Raw genomic sequence first — 20,230 nt, 5'->3', positions numbered from 1 at the left:
AAAAAAATCAATGTCAACAAATGTAATATTAACCATATAATTAATGTAGCAAATGTTACTGAAACCTTGATTTCCCATTGAAGACTGGTAGATGTTCAATGAACATGGCTAATGAGGAGAAAAGTGGTGTGTGTTCAGAGAATCAATATCCACTTTTTTTAAGCAAGTACCATAATCACTAGGGAACCCATTCATAAAGCAGATGCTAACCACTCTCCACTGGACACCACAGTGCTTATTTTACATTGCTCCTGCATTTCTTTTCCTATCAATTGAAATAAATAGAGCTGTATTTGCTTTGGGGCTTCTAAGCACATTTGCAGCACTGTGCTGGTACTTTTTTTTTTACAACAGAAGTTTGACCATGGTAAAGCCACAACAAAGAGCAACCAATCATGAATCAGCTTTTTAGCAGCTTAGTTATCTGAAAACATCATGTTAGAGTGTTTGTTATGAGTCTTGCATAATTGCTATGTTGTATGACCACAGGGCTTAATCTTCCTTTAATATTTCAACTTTAACATATCTCCTGACAATGAAAAAAAAAATAGACTTCCTCATGTCTGAGCTTTAAAAAATAATAAAATGACAGTAAAAAACATAAATTCAGTGTGAAAATAAAAAATCTTGCACCAGGAAAATAAAATAATTGCAGAAATAGAAAAAGACTGCTTAATTTTCCACACCGGCACCTGTGGGCAAAAAAACTGTGTTACAAAAGTATGTAGAATTTATTCAAAAAACTAAAAATGTTAAGGTGAACTTTTAAAAACAGGCTTTGCCATAAAACCCTGCAGCAACAATAATATACCTGGTGTGGCAAACTGTTAAACATAGGCATGATAAATCGCTACGCTTTATTTCACTACCACTTGAACTACTAAAATTGCTGTTTTTAAGATTTCTTCTGCCTTACTTCTTAGTCTATCTGCTGCTCCAGTGTTTTCTATTTGGATAGGGTTGGAATCAAGTTCTGCATGAAATGTGTTAAAAAGGGGGTTAAAAAATATTGGAAAACAGTAGATCCTGTCTGATTGGGTGTCAAGGGTCAGGTGGCAGGGAGGAGCCGCATGTGTAGGAACTGCAGGGGCTGTTGGGAGTCCTTTCTGGAAGGTCGACAGAGGAAGCAAGTTGTCCCACCCAAGCTCTCTAATTTAATGTTGATGACAGCTAGAACATATTGTATGTGTTTGTCACTGCAGCTTGGTGGGTTAGGCGGTCTGAATGTGAGACAATAAGAAAAAAAATAGAGGCCATCGGGTGGTATGGTGTTTTCCCCATTGGTGTCAGTTGATGACAGGGGCTTGGACCCTTGAGAAGTCAGGAATAGGTAATTCTGGAACTGTCCTCAAGCTGGTGGGAATGCTGCTGGGGATATGGGGTGAATTAAGCAAAGCTTTATTTTGGCTGATGGACACCAAATACCACTTCTCATAGGCAACAGCCATTATGTTATTTATTATTTTGTTTTTTTCTGATTGATAACTGTTAGTTGTTATATGGCTAAATAAAGGGCTGCTATTGCTGTTACAGTCCATGTTGCGTAGTCGGTGTGTTTATTGCGAACTTAATAAAGAGAACAGAATTGACAAATCCATCAGTCAAAAGAATGTGTAATAAGAAACAGGCAGATAAACTTTACTGCATATACTTCATTCCACAACCTCAGATGCATCCTGACCTGTTATTGGTGTATGTTGTTTTCCTGACTACTTAACAAGGGGATCATCTTTTAGCCACAATGTGGTGTCTGCTATAAACATTGTTTTTTTCTTTGGCAACAAAATATTTCTTAGGGGTTTTAAGGCACGCTTGGTCCAGCAGAAAATATATGTAAAAATCCCTAGCACAAAAGGGAATCCTATAAAAAATATCCCAACCACCTAAACTGGCTTATCCTTAGCAGCACCTAAGAAGCAGCACCTTCTTATTGTGTTACTTTAAAGTAGAACCAAAGCCAAATCTTTTTTAGGTTTTAGACAGTGTGGAGAGGGATTAGAACACCTTTTAGCTTTTTATTGCTTTTTGTGTCTTCGTTTGTGTTTTCATTTGTCCTGGTGACCATTATCACAGAGGAAGTGAAAGAAAATTGTGAGTTGTCGGCAGAACAGGAATAAAGGGGACATTTTCCAATGGGGATACAAGTTCTGGTGACCTTGGTGACAACCAGGGATGTCTCTCAGTTTGGAGAGATTTCTTCTCACTTCCTGTTGTGGCTATGAGTAAAGTAAAGGTAAATCTTCCTAGTGGGCCACACATGGTAAAACAAAAAGCTGACGGGTATATAGCCTTACTCCATCCAAAATAATTGTAAAACGTTTTGGCTTTGACTATATTCCTTAAGCAAAAACCTTTTTTTTGTAATCTCAACCTTGACCCTGTTTTTTTCCATATTACCTGTAGATCAGTATACTAGATAAGAAAATGGTAAACTGAGAATCTTCCCAGTAAACTCAGCTGATGTTTTTCCATCTGAAACGTATGAGACCAAAATTTCATTTTTTTATGCATTCCATTTTCATATGCATTTTTATGCATTCCAGACCAGACAAAATAAGACAAGCAGTATAAGCCAGAAATAGCATGGGGATACATTAGGATGCATTTTGGGTCCAGAAACAATCTGGTCTGGTCTGAAGATGATCCGCACATGGTGTGACTGAGCCCACAATGTATTCACAAACGGGTGAAGAGTTTGGAGAAGGCAGGAGAAGTGAAGAATCTATACCGGGGGTCAGCAACCTTTTGCACACGGAGTGCCATTTTTGCAACCATCAGACAACCGGGTGCTGATGAACAATAGTGCACCATACTGATAGCTATATTTACATTTTTAGACTCATAGTTGTAGTGCTAATAGTAAGTTCAACTCACTAAATTATTGTAATGTGTTTATCTTGCCAATGAGTAGCACAACTATAAGTGGAAAAAAACAATAACTGGTGCACACACAAGTTTACATGTGCTGAAAAGTAAACTGTACTTACAATTCTAGTGTGATCCCTGTGCCTGTATTTTATGTCTCAGTTGTGCTATGTCTGACCTGTGGGGTGTTACTTTCATCTGATCTCAGACCAGCACCAAAGCACACTTTGCATGGCAGTCCAGAACCAAAGCACAGCAGACCTCAGTCAAGAACCAATGCACAGCAGACCTCAGACCAGAACCAATGAACACCTTGCACTGCAAACCTTAGACCAGCACCAATGCATTGAATAAGCAGACCTTAGACCAGAACCAATGTGCACTTTGCATTAGGGATGCACTGACCGGAAGATCCAGTATCGGGGAAGGTATAATCAGAGCATTTGGTCGAGTACGAGTATCCATATCGGTGCATCCCTACTTGCACTGCAAACCTCAGACCAGCACCAACGCATGGCAGACCCCAGACCAGCACCAATACACACTTTGCACTGCAAATCTTAGACCAGCACCAATCCATAAAGCACCCTGGACCCAACATAGCACACTGGACCCAACACAACACCCTGGACCCAGAGACTGATTACTCCTAGTCTGGACCCACATGTGCGACTTTCATCTTTGGCTACTTAGAGATTTATCCATTTTCTGGCCATCATCACATTATGCTGGAGATGCACAGATCTTTAATTGCGTAATCATTCTGTAAAATCACAAAAAATATATCACTAGAAGATATTGTAGCAATCATACCTGCCGCATTGTGTGAGACTGATCTACTCCATGGAGCATACCCCACAGACAGAAAGACTCAGCTGGCTGCAATCTCCTCTATATTGAATGAGCAACAATCAGGATTTCCAAAGTGTGCTGGATTTACTTCCATACGAGGCACCTCCGTGATTTCCCCCACAGAATCCCTGCAGGACGGAGACGTGTTTTATCTTAAGGTTCTCTGGGCAGAATAAACTGATCATTTTATGAGGACAACAAATTGATTGAACTGGCCGGGAAAAACCTCCCTCCCAGCCCAATCAGTAGCAGCTGGGGCATTCACACCTGCACATAACAACCACAAATGTTTGGGTTGGGGGTATCACTGGCAAAACATGGTTCGCACCAACATTTCTCTCCTCCTTTCTTCTCTTTACTTGGTTCATCAGCCTATCCATATCAATCTGTTAATCTTTATTTGTGTTACAAGGTCTGGATCTGCATATAAGTTGGCTGTTTATACATTCATTATCATCCTCCTTAGTCCATTTTCCCCACGGATTGTCATCAACATTTACCTGAAGCATTTTCTCCTCCACTTGTCTTAAACAACACATTTCAGAGCCATGTATTACTGCTGATATAATTACAGGGATCAGAGTTCCTGTTAGTCTATAAAGGTCACAGCCTATGGCAACAGGGCTGCACACATTTTGCTCAGTAGTGGAAATAAGGAATAAAGTTAATGCTTTACACCTAGATATCAAACAAAGCCTGACTGAATCAATTTGCTTCACCACTTGGTATGCAAAATGGCATGTCTGGTACCTGGTTAGTGGAGCATTTGAGTTCAATTCCTCCCATGGGACAGCCTCGTATGGCAAGTAGCCACTCTGGCACCCAGCATATCACATGGGGGACAGAAGAGATTTCTTAGACCTGCGTACACTCAAATCCACTACTTGGAACATACATGGACCTTCTTCTTTTCACTACTACAGGAAACAGAGCAGTGAGGTAGCAAGGGAAGGCATGTGTAAGCATCTGTAGGGAGGTTTGCATTAAAGAAGACCTTTAGCTTTGCCCAGAATGTGCAAAGCACAGGTTTGCTTCAGATTTGACATGTTTACCATTTCATTTTTACACCATTGGTGGTTAGAAGTCTCATTGCTACTAGCCTGGTGGAAATTGTGTTATATGTATACATACACACCCTGAAAATTCATATAACTCCCATATTTGCTCTGGTCTTTAAATCAACATTCACAATATAATTTTACAGAAGCTTTCTGATTTGTTATACTTTATGCATGTCTAACTTGTGAGTTTGGTATGTTTTAGGTTTCAAACTTTTATCCAGATGCATTTTTAAGTATCTTTTTAAGTTGTAGGATAAAATATGAGCATTGGGAGAGTCACACAAATTTGGTGAGAATACACAGTGACGTCTATGTAAAATGTTCCGTGGGAAAATTGATTTCAAGACCCCAGTGCTGGAAGTGCAACATGCTAATCACAAGAGCTACAAAATTGTAACAAGCTTTGAATAGAGAAAATTGATAGAATACAACAATTATATAAATACCAGTAGAAAGTTAACATAATAACATATAGAAACAGAAACTGTGTATAATCAAGAACGCAGGTGAGATTTTAGATTTGTCTATTTTGAAAATCACTTCATAAAAAAACAGTAGATAGGTAGAAGCTAACTGGAGTTATCCCTGTGACTTCTTATTATCTTCACCCTCTCATCTGCACCTGGTTTGTCCAATTCTTGATTAATAAGTCTTATTTACCACAGGAATTGTTGGTAAATTTTGTGGGTTCCCTGCATTCCAGACCCTGATCTTATGTGTTTTCCTAATTCCTTCTGTTGTCTGTCTGTCACCTGTCTTGCCTGCAGTTGTCAGACTTCTATCTCCTTTGAAGTGCATTTGTCATATGATTCCATCTAAATGTATCTGTCATGACAGGGGACGAGAGAATCCACCCAAAGTTTGTGATGTATTTGGATGGTTTTCTCTGTAATAGAAGTTATGTACTGGTCACATCCATACTGTGCAGCATGCCCCGAGTATTACTTTTAACCACTTGCTGCCCAGAGCAATTTCTTAATATTTGCACACATGATAAAATCTGAATTTCTGGCTGGAAAACAGCTTAAAAGCCCCAAACAATGATATCTCTTCTGAAAGCAGAGGCCCTATAGAATGAAAAAATGCTAGCGGCAAAATTTATGTTGCACGGTGTTTGCGCAAATGTTCATCAAACCAGTATTTTTAGGATAAAATGCACAAAAATTACATTTAGTGCACAGAAACAGAATATAATGTGTAAAATATAAAGACGCGGCCACGTCAGGTAAATAGATACCAAATATGTCAAGCCTTAAAATTGTGTGCGCCCGTGAAACTGCAATACCCAAAATTCCCCATCGGCGGTGCTTTAAACATTTTTTTTGCTCATCAGTTTAGTGTTAACAGTGATTGATGGGCCTAGAATTATTGCTCTCACTCTGACATTCATGGCGATATGTCATATGAGTGGCGCAACTTTTGTTTTTGCAAGTAAACGCATGTTTGCATTTGTATGTACGTGGGAGACTTTAAATATATATATATATTAAATATTACTTTATTTTTATTTTTTTAACACTTAAAGTTATTACATAGGGAGCTAACAAGCCCCCTATGCAATAGTAAATATGATGTGACACGTCCTCTTTATAGAGACATCAGGGGTCTGTCAGGTCCCTAATGTCAGCTAGGGACCCCAGAGAAGCTGATGAAGCAGCAATCTGCTTCGCCAGCCTCTTCTCCTGGCTAATACATACCACTTCCAGGTCCAGTGATGGGAGGGGAGATCAGCAGCTAGAAGCTTGCTGATCTTCCTACGATCGATAAGGGGAGACCCGCTGTGCCACTTTCTGGGCCCGCATGGGGGACAGCCGGCGGCGGCAGTGGGAGCACACTCCCCAGCATGGTACAGGCAATCAGGCGGCTGTATATCCGCCCCATTGCTTGTATCTGAACAGCGATCGCTGGCTGTTTACGACGGTACCAAGAACTTGGCTGCAGGTTGCTAAGAGCGTCACAGAGCTCTTAGCAACCTGGTACACTGTGGTTGCCCCTCTGCCCCCCAATGTGATGCCGCCTGGGGCAACGGCAACCGCCTTAGGCTGCCTCATTATAGTGATGACCCTGGCTACTACTCTGCCCCATAATGAAATATGGACTACTTTTAACCAGTTTGTCATTACACCAGACGAAGATGGAGACCTATTGCATAGATGGGGCACTCCATAGACTCCATTTGTCAGGGGAGTCCATGCATGTCACCTCTGATAGGATCCACATTTCTGTTTAAGTTGCTTAGGCCTAGTAATCTCCAGTTACCTAGCCCTCAACCAGCAGTGATTGGTGGTTATTAGAGAACATGTCACAATCTTGTTAAAATATCAGTTTGTTAATACCTAGCACTGCATTTTTATCACAAGCTTTTCAACATCATATATTAAAGCTGAAGTCTAGTAATGTAAGCTGTCTAGACTCAGTTTATTCACGAAGCAGCCGAAGGATCTAGCCGTAGCTTCGGCCGATCCTTCGGCTAGCTTCGGCCCCAGGACCCCTTCGGTTCAGTGGAACCGAAGGGCTGCTGTACGGGTTATTCACTATAGCCTGTACAGCTCCTGAACTTGGCCAAGCGTCTCAGTCGAGCCGAAGGCATAAGCCGAGACAGCCTGCTTCTGACAGCTGGGCGGAGCCAGCCGTGAACTTCCGTTCATGATCTTACGGCTGGCTCCGGCCACTTGCAGAGAGATCAGCGTCCCTGGTTACCAGCTGACCAGGGAAACTGATCTCCAGACAGCCTAACTCTCCCTGGCGCTCCGGGAGTCTCCCGCTCCCGGCCGCGAAGGAGAGAAACACTTCTTTTTCTTTTTTTTTTTATTCTGACACAGAGCCGTGTCAGAATAGAAAAATAAAATAAAAATGGTTGGCCATAGGAATGCATTGCTAGATTCCTATTGGCTATTTCAATTTGCAATAGCCAATAGCAAACTAGCATTGCACCCGCCCTCTGCTGCAGTTCTCCATCAGGTCCCCACTACTGATTGACAGCAGCAGAGGGCGGGTACAATAGGTAGTTTGCTATTGGCTATTGCAAATTGAAATAGCCAATAGGAAACTAGCAATGCATTAGTTTGGCCAAATTTTTTTTCTTTTTTTTGACGGTAGCAGAACCGCCGGCCAATAGAAAACTGTTGGGCGGAGCTAGCTGTCATTGCTAGCTCCGCACAATCGTTTTCTATTTTTATTTTTCTACTTTTTTAACAATTTTTCTGTTCTGCTCGGTCCCACAGAGAGACCGAGCAGAACAGCTGAGCCGAATGCCGCTTAGGGTCAGCATCTATAAGAATAGACCAAACAGGAGCGAGAAGCCTGTCGGAGGTTCGGCTTAGCCAATCCAAATGTTGGATCGGCTGAGTCGAACTCCTTCTGCACTTCGGGTCGGCCGAACATGCTGAGCATGTTCTGCCAACCCGAAGCCACCCGATGTACGGCTGATTTCAGCTGATATACGGCTGAAATATCATCCTTAATATCATCTCTAGTTTCCATAAACATTACGAAAGGGGGAAGGGAAACCTATTTTCCCACTAGGTGCCCAGTATTTAGCATAACGGCATAAATCACTTCAAACCACTATTATCTCTATTATCCACACAGACCGTATAAAGGGGTGACATATTTAATTTCTCACTGAATGGCTAGTATTGAGCAAAAAAAAAGGCTGAATCCAGTCTGCACCAATTAGGACACCTATATGTCACATCTAGTATCTATACACAATTTAATAAAGAACGACAGATTCCACTTGAATTGCTGAACTGCCCCTTTGCATTTATGCCTTATGATTTAACAAAGTATATCAGTAAGCTAATAACTAATCAGATCTGTGCAGTGATAAAATAACAGACTTACGGTTTGGCTTCAATGCTGGAGACAGGAGCAACATAGTTGGCTGGGATGTATCCCTCTGTTTTTCCACGAGGAATCAAGGCCCTAGCTCTCCACCAGCTTTCATGTGTAAAGTCCAAAATCTGCAATTGGTCCCCAAGATTAAAGCTTAACTCCTCATTTGTGCCAGCCTTGTAGTCATATAAAGCCACATATAATTCTTTGTTGATTTGTGGGTGTATCATTACAGTTGCAATTCCACTCGGAATGCCGGCAGATATACGTCTATCATTGGAATCGACAGTATGTATATTATTTAAAACAGTGCTTTGATCTGGTTTGTAATTGTCTTCCTTTTCCTTTAAGATACAAGGCAAGCAACAGCTGAAATATTTCCGGCAAAAGTTTGCCATACTCAGGAAGATTCAAGAGTCAGATCCTTAATTCCAAGCCCAGGTGAGTGAACAAATTTTTCTTGCACTCTACGGCTGTAGCTGCATATTATGAAAACACATCGCTGCTGTGAATTATCAGAAATATCCTAGGTCCCGTGAAAAAAATCATTGCAAGCAATGGGTGGCATATGTGCTTTTGTAAGGTTAAAATAAAGTTAGCGACAAAAACAAATTCTTCACAGAAAGAGATGTAATACTTAACGGGGCAACTGAAGTCCTAAATAGGTCCGCACTGTTCTTAAAGTTATCACTGAATGATGAAGACACCTTGTTGTATCTAGGTAAATCTGAAAGCTGGAATATCTGTTCAGTTTACTTCCTGGTGAAAACTGTTTTTTTTTCTTCCTGGTACCTCCCTCGCTGCACAAATGCAATGTTAAGTTACTTCCTGGAGAGAATGTAGTTAGCAACACCTTCTGGCAGCCTTCAAGCACCTTGCGAGTGAGTACGTAAAAAGGATTTTGCTGCAGGCACCTTGCCAATTTATGTGCAATGCCAAAGAGTGTATACAAGCCAGTATCAGTTTTCACTGCAGGTGAACGAGTTGTTGACCTGTCACACAAAGGGCGGAAAGAAAAGGAGGAAAACAGGTTAAAAAAATCCCTCCTCAGAATGTGACATGACGTCGTTGGGTTACACTATAACTACTGTAGATTGCTATAGTACTAAAGACAGTGATTCCAAAGCATAGTTTTAAGTGCACATCAGGAGACCAATAGGGTTTATAAAAGGTATAGTGTTATATTAAATAAAATGAAAAAGCTAATGTATATGTTTTTTTAAAATTCAATGATTTTTTCATTATGTCACCTGTATACATACGTGACGCTTTCCCCCTCCTTCTTTTTTTGATTGACCTATCTCAGGGTTAAGCTTTGTCTTTCAATAGTTTGCTGCTTCTAGATTTAAGACTGTTTGACAAAAAAATCTATAAAATGGAAAATTGCAAATTCTACTCAGGATTAGAACACCATTATAAAAGTGGTTTCCTTAAAGAGACTCCATTGCCAGATCATTCATTTCAACAGCAATCTTCCCATAAAAATATATTTGGAATCAACATATATAGGCATGTAATTTACTTGTAAAAGTCTCCCTTATGAAGACATAAAAAGCCTGGGACTTCGGCTGGGTACTGCCATACTGGATAAAATGTCTACTTAGTGTTACACTGTAGTATTCCACTTACTCCTCCCTCAACTGGTACATAAAGTCTATGTAGGAAAATGAGGGAGTTGGGTCAGCACAGAGAGTAATTAGACAGTTGACAAGAGTCCTGTGACCAGGGGCTGACTGGCAACTTTTAGCCCAGGGGGCAAGTACAACACAGAGGCCCATGGTGCAGCGACTTGGCCCACTTCCCACTTTGCCTCTTCCCCTGCCCCCACTTGCCACTTTTGCCATCCATGTAACAGTAGTGTGATTGGTCGGGTGATGTGAGGACTCAGTAGGAAGTCCATGAAAGGGGTGACTGGCTGGGCTCCCTAAATGGTTCTGGCCTAACTCCGCTTCATGTCCGCTACTTAGGCACTCTCACCCACTGTGGGCCACCGGACTTCTAGGCTGTGAGCTGTTGGGAGGATAGTGGGAGGAGCCAGACCGTGTCAAAGTCAGTGTTCTATAATTTTTCACAACCCCATACATTTTCTCGACCGAGTCACTTACGGTGAGGCTGTGTCATTCAAATCAGCTGTTCAGGAAATCAGGAAAATTATAGCACACCAGTAGCAGAAAGATACCTCGTCAGTGCGGTATACGCAGCGCAGATATCAGCGGTGTAATGTAGAGGTCAGTATGTAACGCAGCGCAGATATCAGCGGTGCAATGTAGAGGTCAGTATGTACGTGGTGCAGAGGTCAGCAGTGTAATGTAGAGGTCAGTATGTAACGCAGCGCAGATGTCAGCGGTGTAATGTAGAGGGTCAGTATGTAATGCAGCGCAGATGTCAGCGGTGTTATGTAGAGGCCAATATGTAACGCAGCGCAGATGTCAGCAATGTAATGTAGAGGTCAGCGGTGTAATGTAGAGGTCAGCGGTCAGTATGTATGCAGTGCAGAGGCCAGCAGTGTAATATAGAGGTCAGAATGTACGCAGTGCAGAGGCCAGCGGTGTAATGTAGAGGTCAGAATGTACGCAGTGCAGAGGACAGCGGTGTAATGTGAAGGTCAGAGTTCACTATGTATGCAGTGCAGAGGCCAGCGGTGTAATGTGGAGTTCAGTGTGTAATGTACTGTAGTGCAGAGATCAGTGGTGTAATGTAGAGGTCAGTATGTAACAGTGCAGAGGTCAGTATGTAACACAGCGCAGATGTCAGCAGTCTAATGTAGAGGTCAGTATGTACACAGTGCAGGAGTCAGCTGTGTAATGTAGAGGTCAGAATGTATGCAGTGCAGAGGCCAGCAGTGTAATGTAGAGGTCAGAGACCAGTATGTAATGCAGCGCAGAGGCCAGCGGAGGAATGTAGAGGTCAGCAGTTAGTATGTATGCAGTGCAGAGACCAGCAGTGTAATGTAGAGGTCAGCGGTCAGTATGTATGCAGTGCAGAGACCAGCAGTGTAATGTAGAGGTCAGCGGTCAGTATGTATGCAGTGCTGAGGCCAGCAGCGTAATATAGAGGTCAGAGGTCAGTATGTACGCAGTGCAGAGGCCAGCGGTGTAATGTAGAGGTCAGAATGTACGCAGTGCAGAGGCCAGTGGTGTAATGTAGAGGTCAGAGATCAGTATGGATGCAGTGCAGAGACCAGCAGTGTAATGTAGAGGTCAGAGGTCAGTATGTACGCAGTGCAGAGGTGTAATGTAGAGGTTAGAAAGTACGCAGTGCAGAGGCCAGCGGTGTAATGTAGGGGTCAGAGATTAGTATGTAATGCAGTGCAGAGGTGAGCGGGGGAATGTAGAGGTCAGTATGTATGCAGTGCCGAGGCCACCTGTGTAATGTAGAGGTCAGCGGTCAGAATGTACGCAGTGCAGAGGGCAGCGGTGTAATGTAGAGGTTAGAAAGTACGCAGTGCAGAGGCCAGCGGTGTAATGTAGAGGTCAGAGATCAGTATGTAATGCAGCCCAGACCTCAGCAGTGTAATGTAGAGGTCAGTGGTCAGTATGTATGCAGTGCAGAGGCCACCAGTGTAATGTAGAGGTCAGCGGTCAGAATGTACGCAGTGCAGAGGCCAGCGGTGTAATGTAGGGGGCAGAGATCAGTATGTAATGCAGCCCAGACCTCAGCAGTGTAATGTAGAGGTCAGCGGTCAGTATGTATGCAGTGCCGAGGCCACCTGTGTAATGTAGAGGACAGCGGTCAGTATGTACGCAGTGCAGAGGGCAGCGGTGTAATGTAGAGGTTAGAAAGTACGCAGTGCAGAGGCCAGCGGGGGAATGTAGAGGTCAGTATGTTTGCAGTGCAGAGGCCACCGGTGTAATGTAGAGATCAGCAGTCAGTATGTACTCAGTGCAGAGGGCAGTGGTGTAATGTAGAGGTTAGAAAGTACCAGTGCAGAGGCCAGCGGTGTAATGTAGGGGTCAGAGATCAGTATGTAATGCAGCCCAGACGTCAGCAGTGTATTGTAGAGGTCAGCGGTCAGTATGTATGCAGTGCAGAGGCCAGCAGTGTAATATAGAGGTCAGAGGTCAGTATGTACGCAGTGCAGAGGTGTAATGTAGAGGTTTGAAAGTACGCAGTGCAGAGGCCAGCGGTGTAATGTAGGGGTCAGAGATCAGTATGTAATGTAGTGCAGAGGTCAGCGGGGGGATGTAGAGGTCAGCGGTCAGTATGTACGCAGTGCAGAGGCCAGCGGGGGAATGTAGAGGTCAGCGGTTAGTAATGTATGCAGTGCAGAGGTCACGCAGAAAGAACAGGTACTTACAGTTGTACTTGTCTTTCCTTCTTCAGGTAATGTGCCCTCTTCTCTTCCTCTCCTTGTTGTGGGGGGAGGGGGGAAAGCAGTAAAGTTGCCTGCATGTCCTGAGGCGATGCCTTCAGCCGTCTCATGGTGTCTCCTGCAGTGCTCACTGTGTCTTTTGGTCCCGCGCAGCATAACTATGCTGCCGGCCAATCGTGTGCAGTCTCCCTCCCAGGCCAGCCTATAGCAGCTGAAAGAGGAGGGAGCTGCCGTCCGTGGCCGCCGAGGAGATTGATCGGTACACGGGCATCAAAGAAAGAATTTGTCTCCTCCTGTAAAAACGGCCCCCGCAGGCGCCGCTGCAGGGGCAATCAATTATTTTATCTCTCCACTTTCGGACGCTGCAGCAGAACGGCCGAGAGCGGAAAGATAAAAAATAGTGATTACCGCTGCGGCGGCGCCGGCGGGGGCCGTTTCTAAAGGCATTAGAGAGGCCCGGGGGGCAATTGCCACCCTGCCCCCCGGCCCAGTCCGCCCCTGCCTGTGACATGGCAAGAGGGAAGAGCTGTGTTAGGGAATTGACTAGTCAGATTTTCAGAGGCACATCGCAAATGAATAATATAGAAAATTGTTATCCATACTTACATCATTTTCCTTTCCTGGTGGCTCATCATGTCAGCCTACTATGGTCTGGCTCCATCCCCACAACCCCTAGGACAGCGGTTCTCAACCTGTGGGTCGCGACCCCGTCAGCGGTCGAATGACGATTTGCCAGGGGTCGCCCGGGAGTCTCCCACTAATAGATTGGGGAAACCCGGGAGAGAAACACTTTCTCCCGGAAAGGTTTACTCTGCTCGATCGAGCAGAGTAAACCTTTCCCTGCGATCGTTTCTTTTTTTACATCAGGGGCCACCGGCCGCTGTAAGTCAGAAAAAAAAACCCACCATAGAAATGCATAGCTAGATTCCTATTGGCTATTTCACTTTGCAATAGCAAACTAGCTATTGCACGCGCCCACTGCTGCTGTCAATCAGCAGAGGGGGACCTGAAATTCTCCATCAGGTCCTCTTCTAGTGATTGACCGCAGTAGAGGGCGGGTGCAATAGCTAGTTTGCTATTGGCTATTGCAAAGTGAAATAGCCAATAGGAATCTAATCTAATTATTCTGACGGCGTACGCCAGTGGTTCTCAACCTGTTTGTCGCTGTGTGATTTCTGCTGTGCTAGGTGAGAGTCCTCCTCAGCCCTCTCCCAGCGCAGCAGTGTCAGTTTTCCCGCCACGCCGCCAGATGTCGCTGCGGCAGCCACGTCATCCCTAAATTTTACCTTTGGGGGTCAACACAACTTGGCAATTGTTACCAAGGGGTCCCGGCCCTAGAAAGGTCGAGAACCACTGCCGTAGGACAACCTCCTGAAAAGTAATACAATAAAAGGCTACGTCCCCCATAGCCTTCCTGGAGCTTGTGATGGAACATCAGGGAGGGAAAACATAAGCTGACATAATCAGTCACCAGGAAAAGAAAATTGCGGTAAGTATGGATAACAATTTTTGGTTCACTTAACCACACTCCCGGCGACTTTTGGGCTGTCAGTTCTGGGCTCCTGCAGCCCAGCTATAAGCTATTGATGTGCGATCTGCACTTCAATAGCTTATTTCCAGTGTAAAGGTGACACTGGGGGTCTTTTGGACCCCCAGCATCACCTTAAAGAGTACCTGTCACCACCATCTGCTATTACATGGGGGGGCTTTTAAGCCCCCCCATGTGATAGGAGTCAAAGTAAAGTTAAAAAAAACAAAAAAAACAGTTTTTAAAATTAAAATGAAATAAAATAAATCTAATAATAATAAAAAAAAATTTAAAAGTACCCCGCCCCCGCGAGCACGCGCGTCGCCACGTAAACACGCGTCGGGTGCGCCTACGCATGAAAACGACGAACGCGCTACACATGTTGGGTATCGCCGCGCACGCCGGAGTGAGAGCAATAATTCTAGGGCCAGTATTTTGGGGTATCTCTAAATTGATGACCTGTGGGGGCTTTTAAAGCGTCTTTTATTGACTTTTTGGGGTACTGCAGTTTTTCGCCGTTTCACGGTCGCACGCAATCTGTAAACTGGGCATGTTGGGTATCGTTTTACACGTTGTAACCTCATGTTACCCAAAAATGGGTATTTTGTTGTGTTTTGGGGCATTTAATTAAATTTATCACTAAATTTTGGGGTTTAATAAGGAGTTGCGCTAATATTGCGCAACATAAAAATTTGCAACTACCACCATTATATTGTATAGGGTCTTGGCATTCAGAAAATATATAATGTGTGGGGGTTTTAAGTAATTTTCAGGCCTAAAATGTGGAATATAACATGGGTGCAAAAAATGAAAAAAAAGGCCTCAGTCATGAAGGGGTTCATTTTTGCCTATTATGAGAAGTAGCTTTGGGAAGTAGGAAGAAATAAGAGCAGAGTGAATTAAAACAAGACAAGTGGAGTGCTACAAATTTTGTTAATAATAGTATATACTGTATCATTCAGCCAGGGAACTGAAGCACCAGAACATGTACGCCACATGAAGCCGATAATGGCAGATAAAGTTGTTAAGGTACTTTCAGCTAGCACCTATACAGACCACAGCTGTGTCACCCTCTTCTGTAGGGGGATGACCCGAAGACTTGTAGGCCTGCCTAACAGTCTGTACTGTCCATGTAGAGATGAAGCCATCTGACCCTTTCTGGGTCCCTCTGATAAATATAGGGATTCTCAGAAATTCTGATGTCTTTTGTGCTTGATAGGTAAGTGGCAACGACTTAAAGAAATTGCAATCTGGCCCATTCCCCATGTTCTGGAGAGTTGCCACAGACACGAAGGAAGGCAAGACGGTTTTCCAGTTAAAGCACAGTAATGCTGGGCAAAAAAAACTAGCAGGTGTTGCCATCAGATCCGCTACCCTAAAGATGCGTACTGGGAAGGGGGCCCCTTGAAGACGGCGGCGATCACACCTCCCTGCACTCCCTCTCTCTCCTGCAGCTACAGAGCGGCCGGGAGGAGAGAGAGGGAGCGCTGACATGTGTGATCAGAGTCGCCTCTCAGCGCCAGTATGAAGCCGAATTTGCCACCAGGGAGCACAGGAGCGGCAGGGATCCTTTTGATGAGGTGAGCGACATCAGGTTCCCGCCCCCCCGCTGCCGGCTACCTTTCTCCAGCCAGCCGGAGATCCTCTCAGGATGGAGTAGACAGTGAGGGGAGCAGCCCTTCCTCCCAGCTGTTACAGGAGTTCCAGCACAGTGCTGTGCTGGAACTCCTAGATTGGAGGTGACAGATTCAGTAAAGAAAACCTGTCACCTCCATATGCGATCACACAGGGGATTGTTAGCTCCTGTGTGATAGCAATAAAGTTAAGTGAAAAAATTAAAATTTAATGAAAAAAAATAATTTATAAAACATTATAAAATAAATAAAAATTATGAAAAAAATAATAATTAAAATGATAAAAAGTAAAAGATAGTAAGATTAAAAAATAACAAAGTATCAAATCATAAGAAAAAAATATAAGAAAAAAATAAGATAAAAAAATTATAAAAAAAAATAAAAAGTAAAAGATAATCAGATAAATAAAAATGTAACAAAAATTAAAAGAAAAAAGTGATAAAAAAAAAGTAAAAACAAAGAAAAAAAATTGGAGGTGCACCAAAATGAAAATTTCAAAACTGAAACAAAAAATAAAATGTCAGGCCGAAACCCAAAATGTTTTTTTTTAACCTTTTAAAAAATGTTTTTGAAGCAGCCGTTTGAGGGCATGCGGGGAGGGGGCATTGGGGCGCAAAAATGCACCTCCGCCTGTGTAGGCAGAAATCCTTGCACCAGCCCTGGATACTTGCTGTTTAGCATCCATTTGCTGGGGTCAGTGCCAAGCCAGGGGTCAGATGCCAAAGCGGGTAATCAGTCAAGCCAGGTCAGGGAGCACGGAGAGCAGGATGAACGGAAACAAAGCCGGAGTCAGGAGCCAGGAGATTAGTCAGCCAGAGCCAGGATCATACATGGAAATCAGAACAAACACAAGGGCGGAAACTGAATGTATAAGGTGAAATAGTGACCTGGTGCCTGCATCATCACTGTGGGACAGGAACTACCCAAGAGTATAGCCAGTGCAGCAGAGTGATGATGTGTGCAGGTTTGGACATAAGAGGACAACAAAAAGCAACTGCATTGCAACAAACACTTCAGCCATGCTTTAAGCAACTGGACAAGGCAGGGAAAGAAACCCTGACATAGAAAAACATAACAGGGGGTGACACTAAAGGCAGTAAAAAAGGGATGCTAGAAGCAGAAAAGAGAAGCAGCATAGGGGGTTGCTGGAAGCAGAAAGGATAGAAAAGAGGAGTATTAATATACTTCCTGTGCTAGGGTGACAACACTCCCTCACTGTACTGTATCTATGGAGGAGCAGTGTTATCATCCTAGGACAGGACTAAAGATTACCTTCTCCTCTCCTCTACTCCATAACACTAGGAAGAGGGCTTCTGTAGCTGGGAAATCTGATAACATTATTTGAGACTTCAGACTAGTAAACAAGAATTTATATGGATTCTATGACAGCAACGATATTCTTAGCCTGAAATAAAGAAAAAACGAATGCAGCCACCCAGTGGCGTAACAACCGGGGGGCAGGGGGGGCACTTGCCCCGGGCGCAGGTTATGTGTGATATGTGTGGGGGTGGGGGGTACAGTTCTAGTGGATGTTTATATAATATGGGGGGGGGGCAAAAAAAAATGTTCTGCCCCGGGCGCCCATAACTCTGTTTACGCCACTGCAGCCACCACATCTAAGGGTTGGTAAGCTGTAATATATAAATGTATGTTCTTGAGGTTAGATATACTATTTTAGATATACTTAAGGCCTCATTCACATGACTAACAGCCGGCCCGTACAGATCCGTGCTACGTGCATGGCCGTATCGGCCCGCTCTGGGAAGGACAAGTGCTGTGTGTGATTGCACGCAGCAGCCTGTTCTCTATGGGAATATGCAGCCTTACGCCGCCGTACGCTCACCCAAACTGCACATTCGTGTGGGTGCGGGTGGCCCTGCTCAGACGCAGACAGGACACCCGCACCCACACCGACGTGCAGTGCGGGTGAGTGTATGGCGGCGTACGGCCGCATACTCACATAGAGAAGAACAGGCTGTGTGCAATCACACGCAGCACCTGTCCTTCCCGGGAGCGGCCCGATACGGCCGTGCACGTAGCATGGAACTGTACAGGCCGGCTGTTAGTTGTGAAAGAGGCCGAAAGTACCTTACAAATACACTGGGGGGGATTTTTTTATACTAGGGCAGCTTCGCATGACAACCAATCAGTTTCTAGCTTTTAATTCCAAAGCTTAACTGAACAAGCTGAGCATAGAATCTGATAGGTTATACTGTGCGCAGCTGCTACAAATTCTGTTTTCTCCAGTTTTAGTACAACCCCCCATTCTAAAAGCGTCTGCTCCTCTAAACCTGGTGCTCTTAGCCTAACTATACCTTAGACATGCCTCTCAACATTCTGAGATGAGAAAGGGGGACCCTTTCCAGCACAATATATTTAGGCAATGGACACCACTGCCATGTCCCAAATTATGCAGGACAATGAAAAATATGTATGCCAAAAATGATTAGTTAAACCGAAAATATTTTTTTTCCCCATTCATTTTTAATGGCTTTTGGAAATAGCAAACAACATAATTCAAAGATAAGATGGAGATTTAATTCACAATGACACTTTGGTAGTTAAATAGTAGCTTTTCATAGATATCTGTACATCAGACAGAGGGATCTGGTTACAGACGAGGGACAGGTGGGAGCTATGCCTTAGACAGCTGCCTGGCTCAACAAGTTAGAAAGGCCTAATTTGTCTAATGTCTGCCTTAACTACCTAGCTTCTTGGATGTAACTGGGCGTGTATACACGTCCTGTTACTTCCGCCCACTCGGGCGCGCTGGAGATGCCTGTTATTTGAAAACAGGCAGCGATGCCTGTTAATATACAATATATCCGCCGGCTATAGAGCCGGCGGATCGCTTGTATAAGGTCCCGTGATGTGCGCCCCCCTCCGAGTCTCCACCCCCTCCCGCTGTCAAGCTGGTCCTGGGCTTTGCTGTGCCCGGTGCGAGCCCGGGACCAGCATACTGCCTCTGTCTCAGGGGATCAGAGGGAGGTCGGTTCACGATCTCCCTCCGGTCCCCTCTCCGCTGTCAGAATGCGGAAGTGGTGTATAATACATCACTTCCGCATTCTCGTGTCACTCTCCGGCTTCAGATGCTGGAGAGAAGCTGATGAAGCAGATCTCTGCTACATAAGCTTCTTCAGGGGGGTCCTAGGTGACATTAGGGGTCTTGGAGACCCCTGATGTCTCCATAAAGAGGACCTGTCACCTCTTTTGCTATCACATAGAGGGGTTTCTTAGCCCCTTAAGTGAAAAAAAATAGGAAAAAAATTTAAAGTTTCCCCAAAATTTTTTTTAAAGTTACACATAAAAAATAATTAACATTTTTTTTTAAAGTCCCCACCCCTACATACACGCATGTAAACATGCGTCAGGTGCGCATACCTGCGAAAACAACGATTGCGCCCATTGCGCCACACATGTTAAATATTGCCGCGAACGTCGCAGTGAGAGCAATCATTTTAGGGCCATCAATCACTGATAACACTAAACTGATGAGCTGTAAAAGCTTTTAAAGCGTCGCCTATGGCCAAGTTTGGGTATGCTAGTTTTTTGCGATTTCGCGAGTGCGCGCAATTTTTAAGCTTGACATGTTTGGTGTCTATTTACCCGACGTGACCCTGTCTTTTATATTTTACCAAAAAAGTGGATAATATTAGTTGTTTTATAACATAATGTAAAAAAACACTTTTTTAAAAACAAATTTTCAGTAATTTCACCTGAATATAGTAAAAAATAAAACCCCCAGTGGTGATTAAATACCACCAAAAGAAAGCTCTATCTGTCCCCAAAAAATCGTATACAATTCATTTCAGTACAGCGTTGCATGACGGAATAAATGTCAAAGTACTGCAGCGCTGAACACTGAAAAATGGCCTGGCCAGGAAGGGGGTCTAAACACCTGGTCAGCAAGTGGTTAAGGTGCCCATGTACTGTACGAATTATGACCGGTTTTTGAGAAAGTAGCCGAAATTTGCACAGTATGTGCTGCTGTCAGAACCGGTTTGGTCGACATTCCTTGATCAGCTGATCGAAAATCTTCCTACTATCAGAGCCCACAGCCAATGATCGGGTATAGTCAGAATACAATGCAAACAGCAGGATTCCTTGATCAACACGCTGGTAGTGTCGATGGAGGAGTCAG

At 43.9% G+C, this 20,230-nt stretch overlaps 1 protein-coding gene across 1 annotated transcript in view; it reads right to left on the bottom strand.

The window, feature by feature from the left end:
• Nucleotides 1-9,352, bottom strand: part of FRK (fyn related Src family tyrosine kinase) — a 63,202-nt gene extending 53,850 nt beyond the window's left edge. The window contains exon 1 of the mRNA XM_018563549.1: nt 8,625-9,352. Coding sequence (XP_018419051.1) covers nt 8,625-9,013 — 389 coding nt within the window. The 5' untranslated portion in view covers nt 9,014-9,352. The remainder of the gene's footprint in view (nt 1-8,624) is intronic.
• Nucleotides 9,353-20,230: the final 10,878 nt, after the last annotated feature.

Source organism: Nanorana parkeri, unplaced genomic scaffold, assembly GCF_000935625.1.
Source record: "Nanorana parkeri isolate BGI_ZX_2015 unplaced genomic scaffold, ASM93562v1 scaffold22, whole genome shotgun sequence".
Classification (NCBI taxonomy): domain Eukaryota; kingdom Metazoa; phylum Chordata; class Amphibia; order Anura; family Dicroglossidae; genus Nanorana; species Nanorana parkeri.
This window is presented reverse-complemented; position numbering and strand designations above follow the sequence as displayed.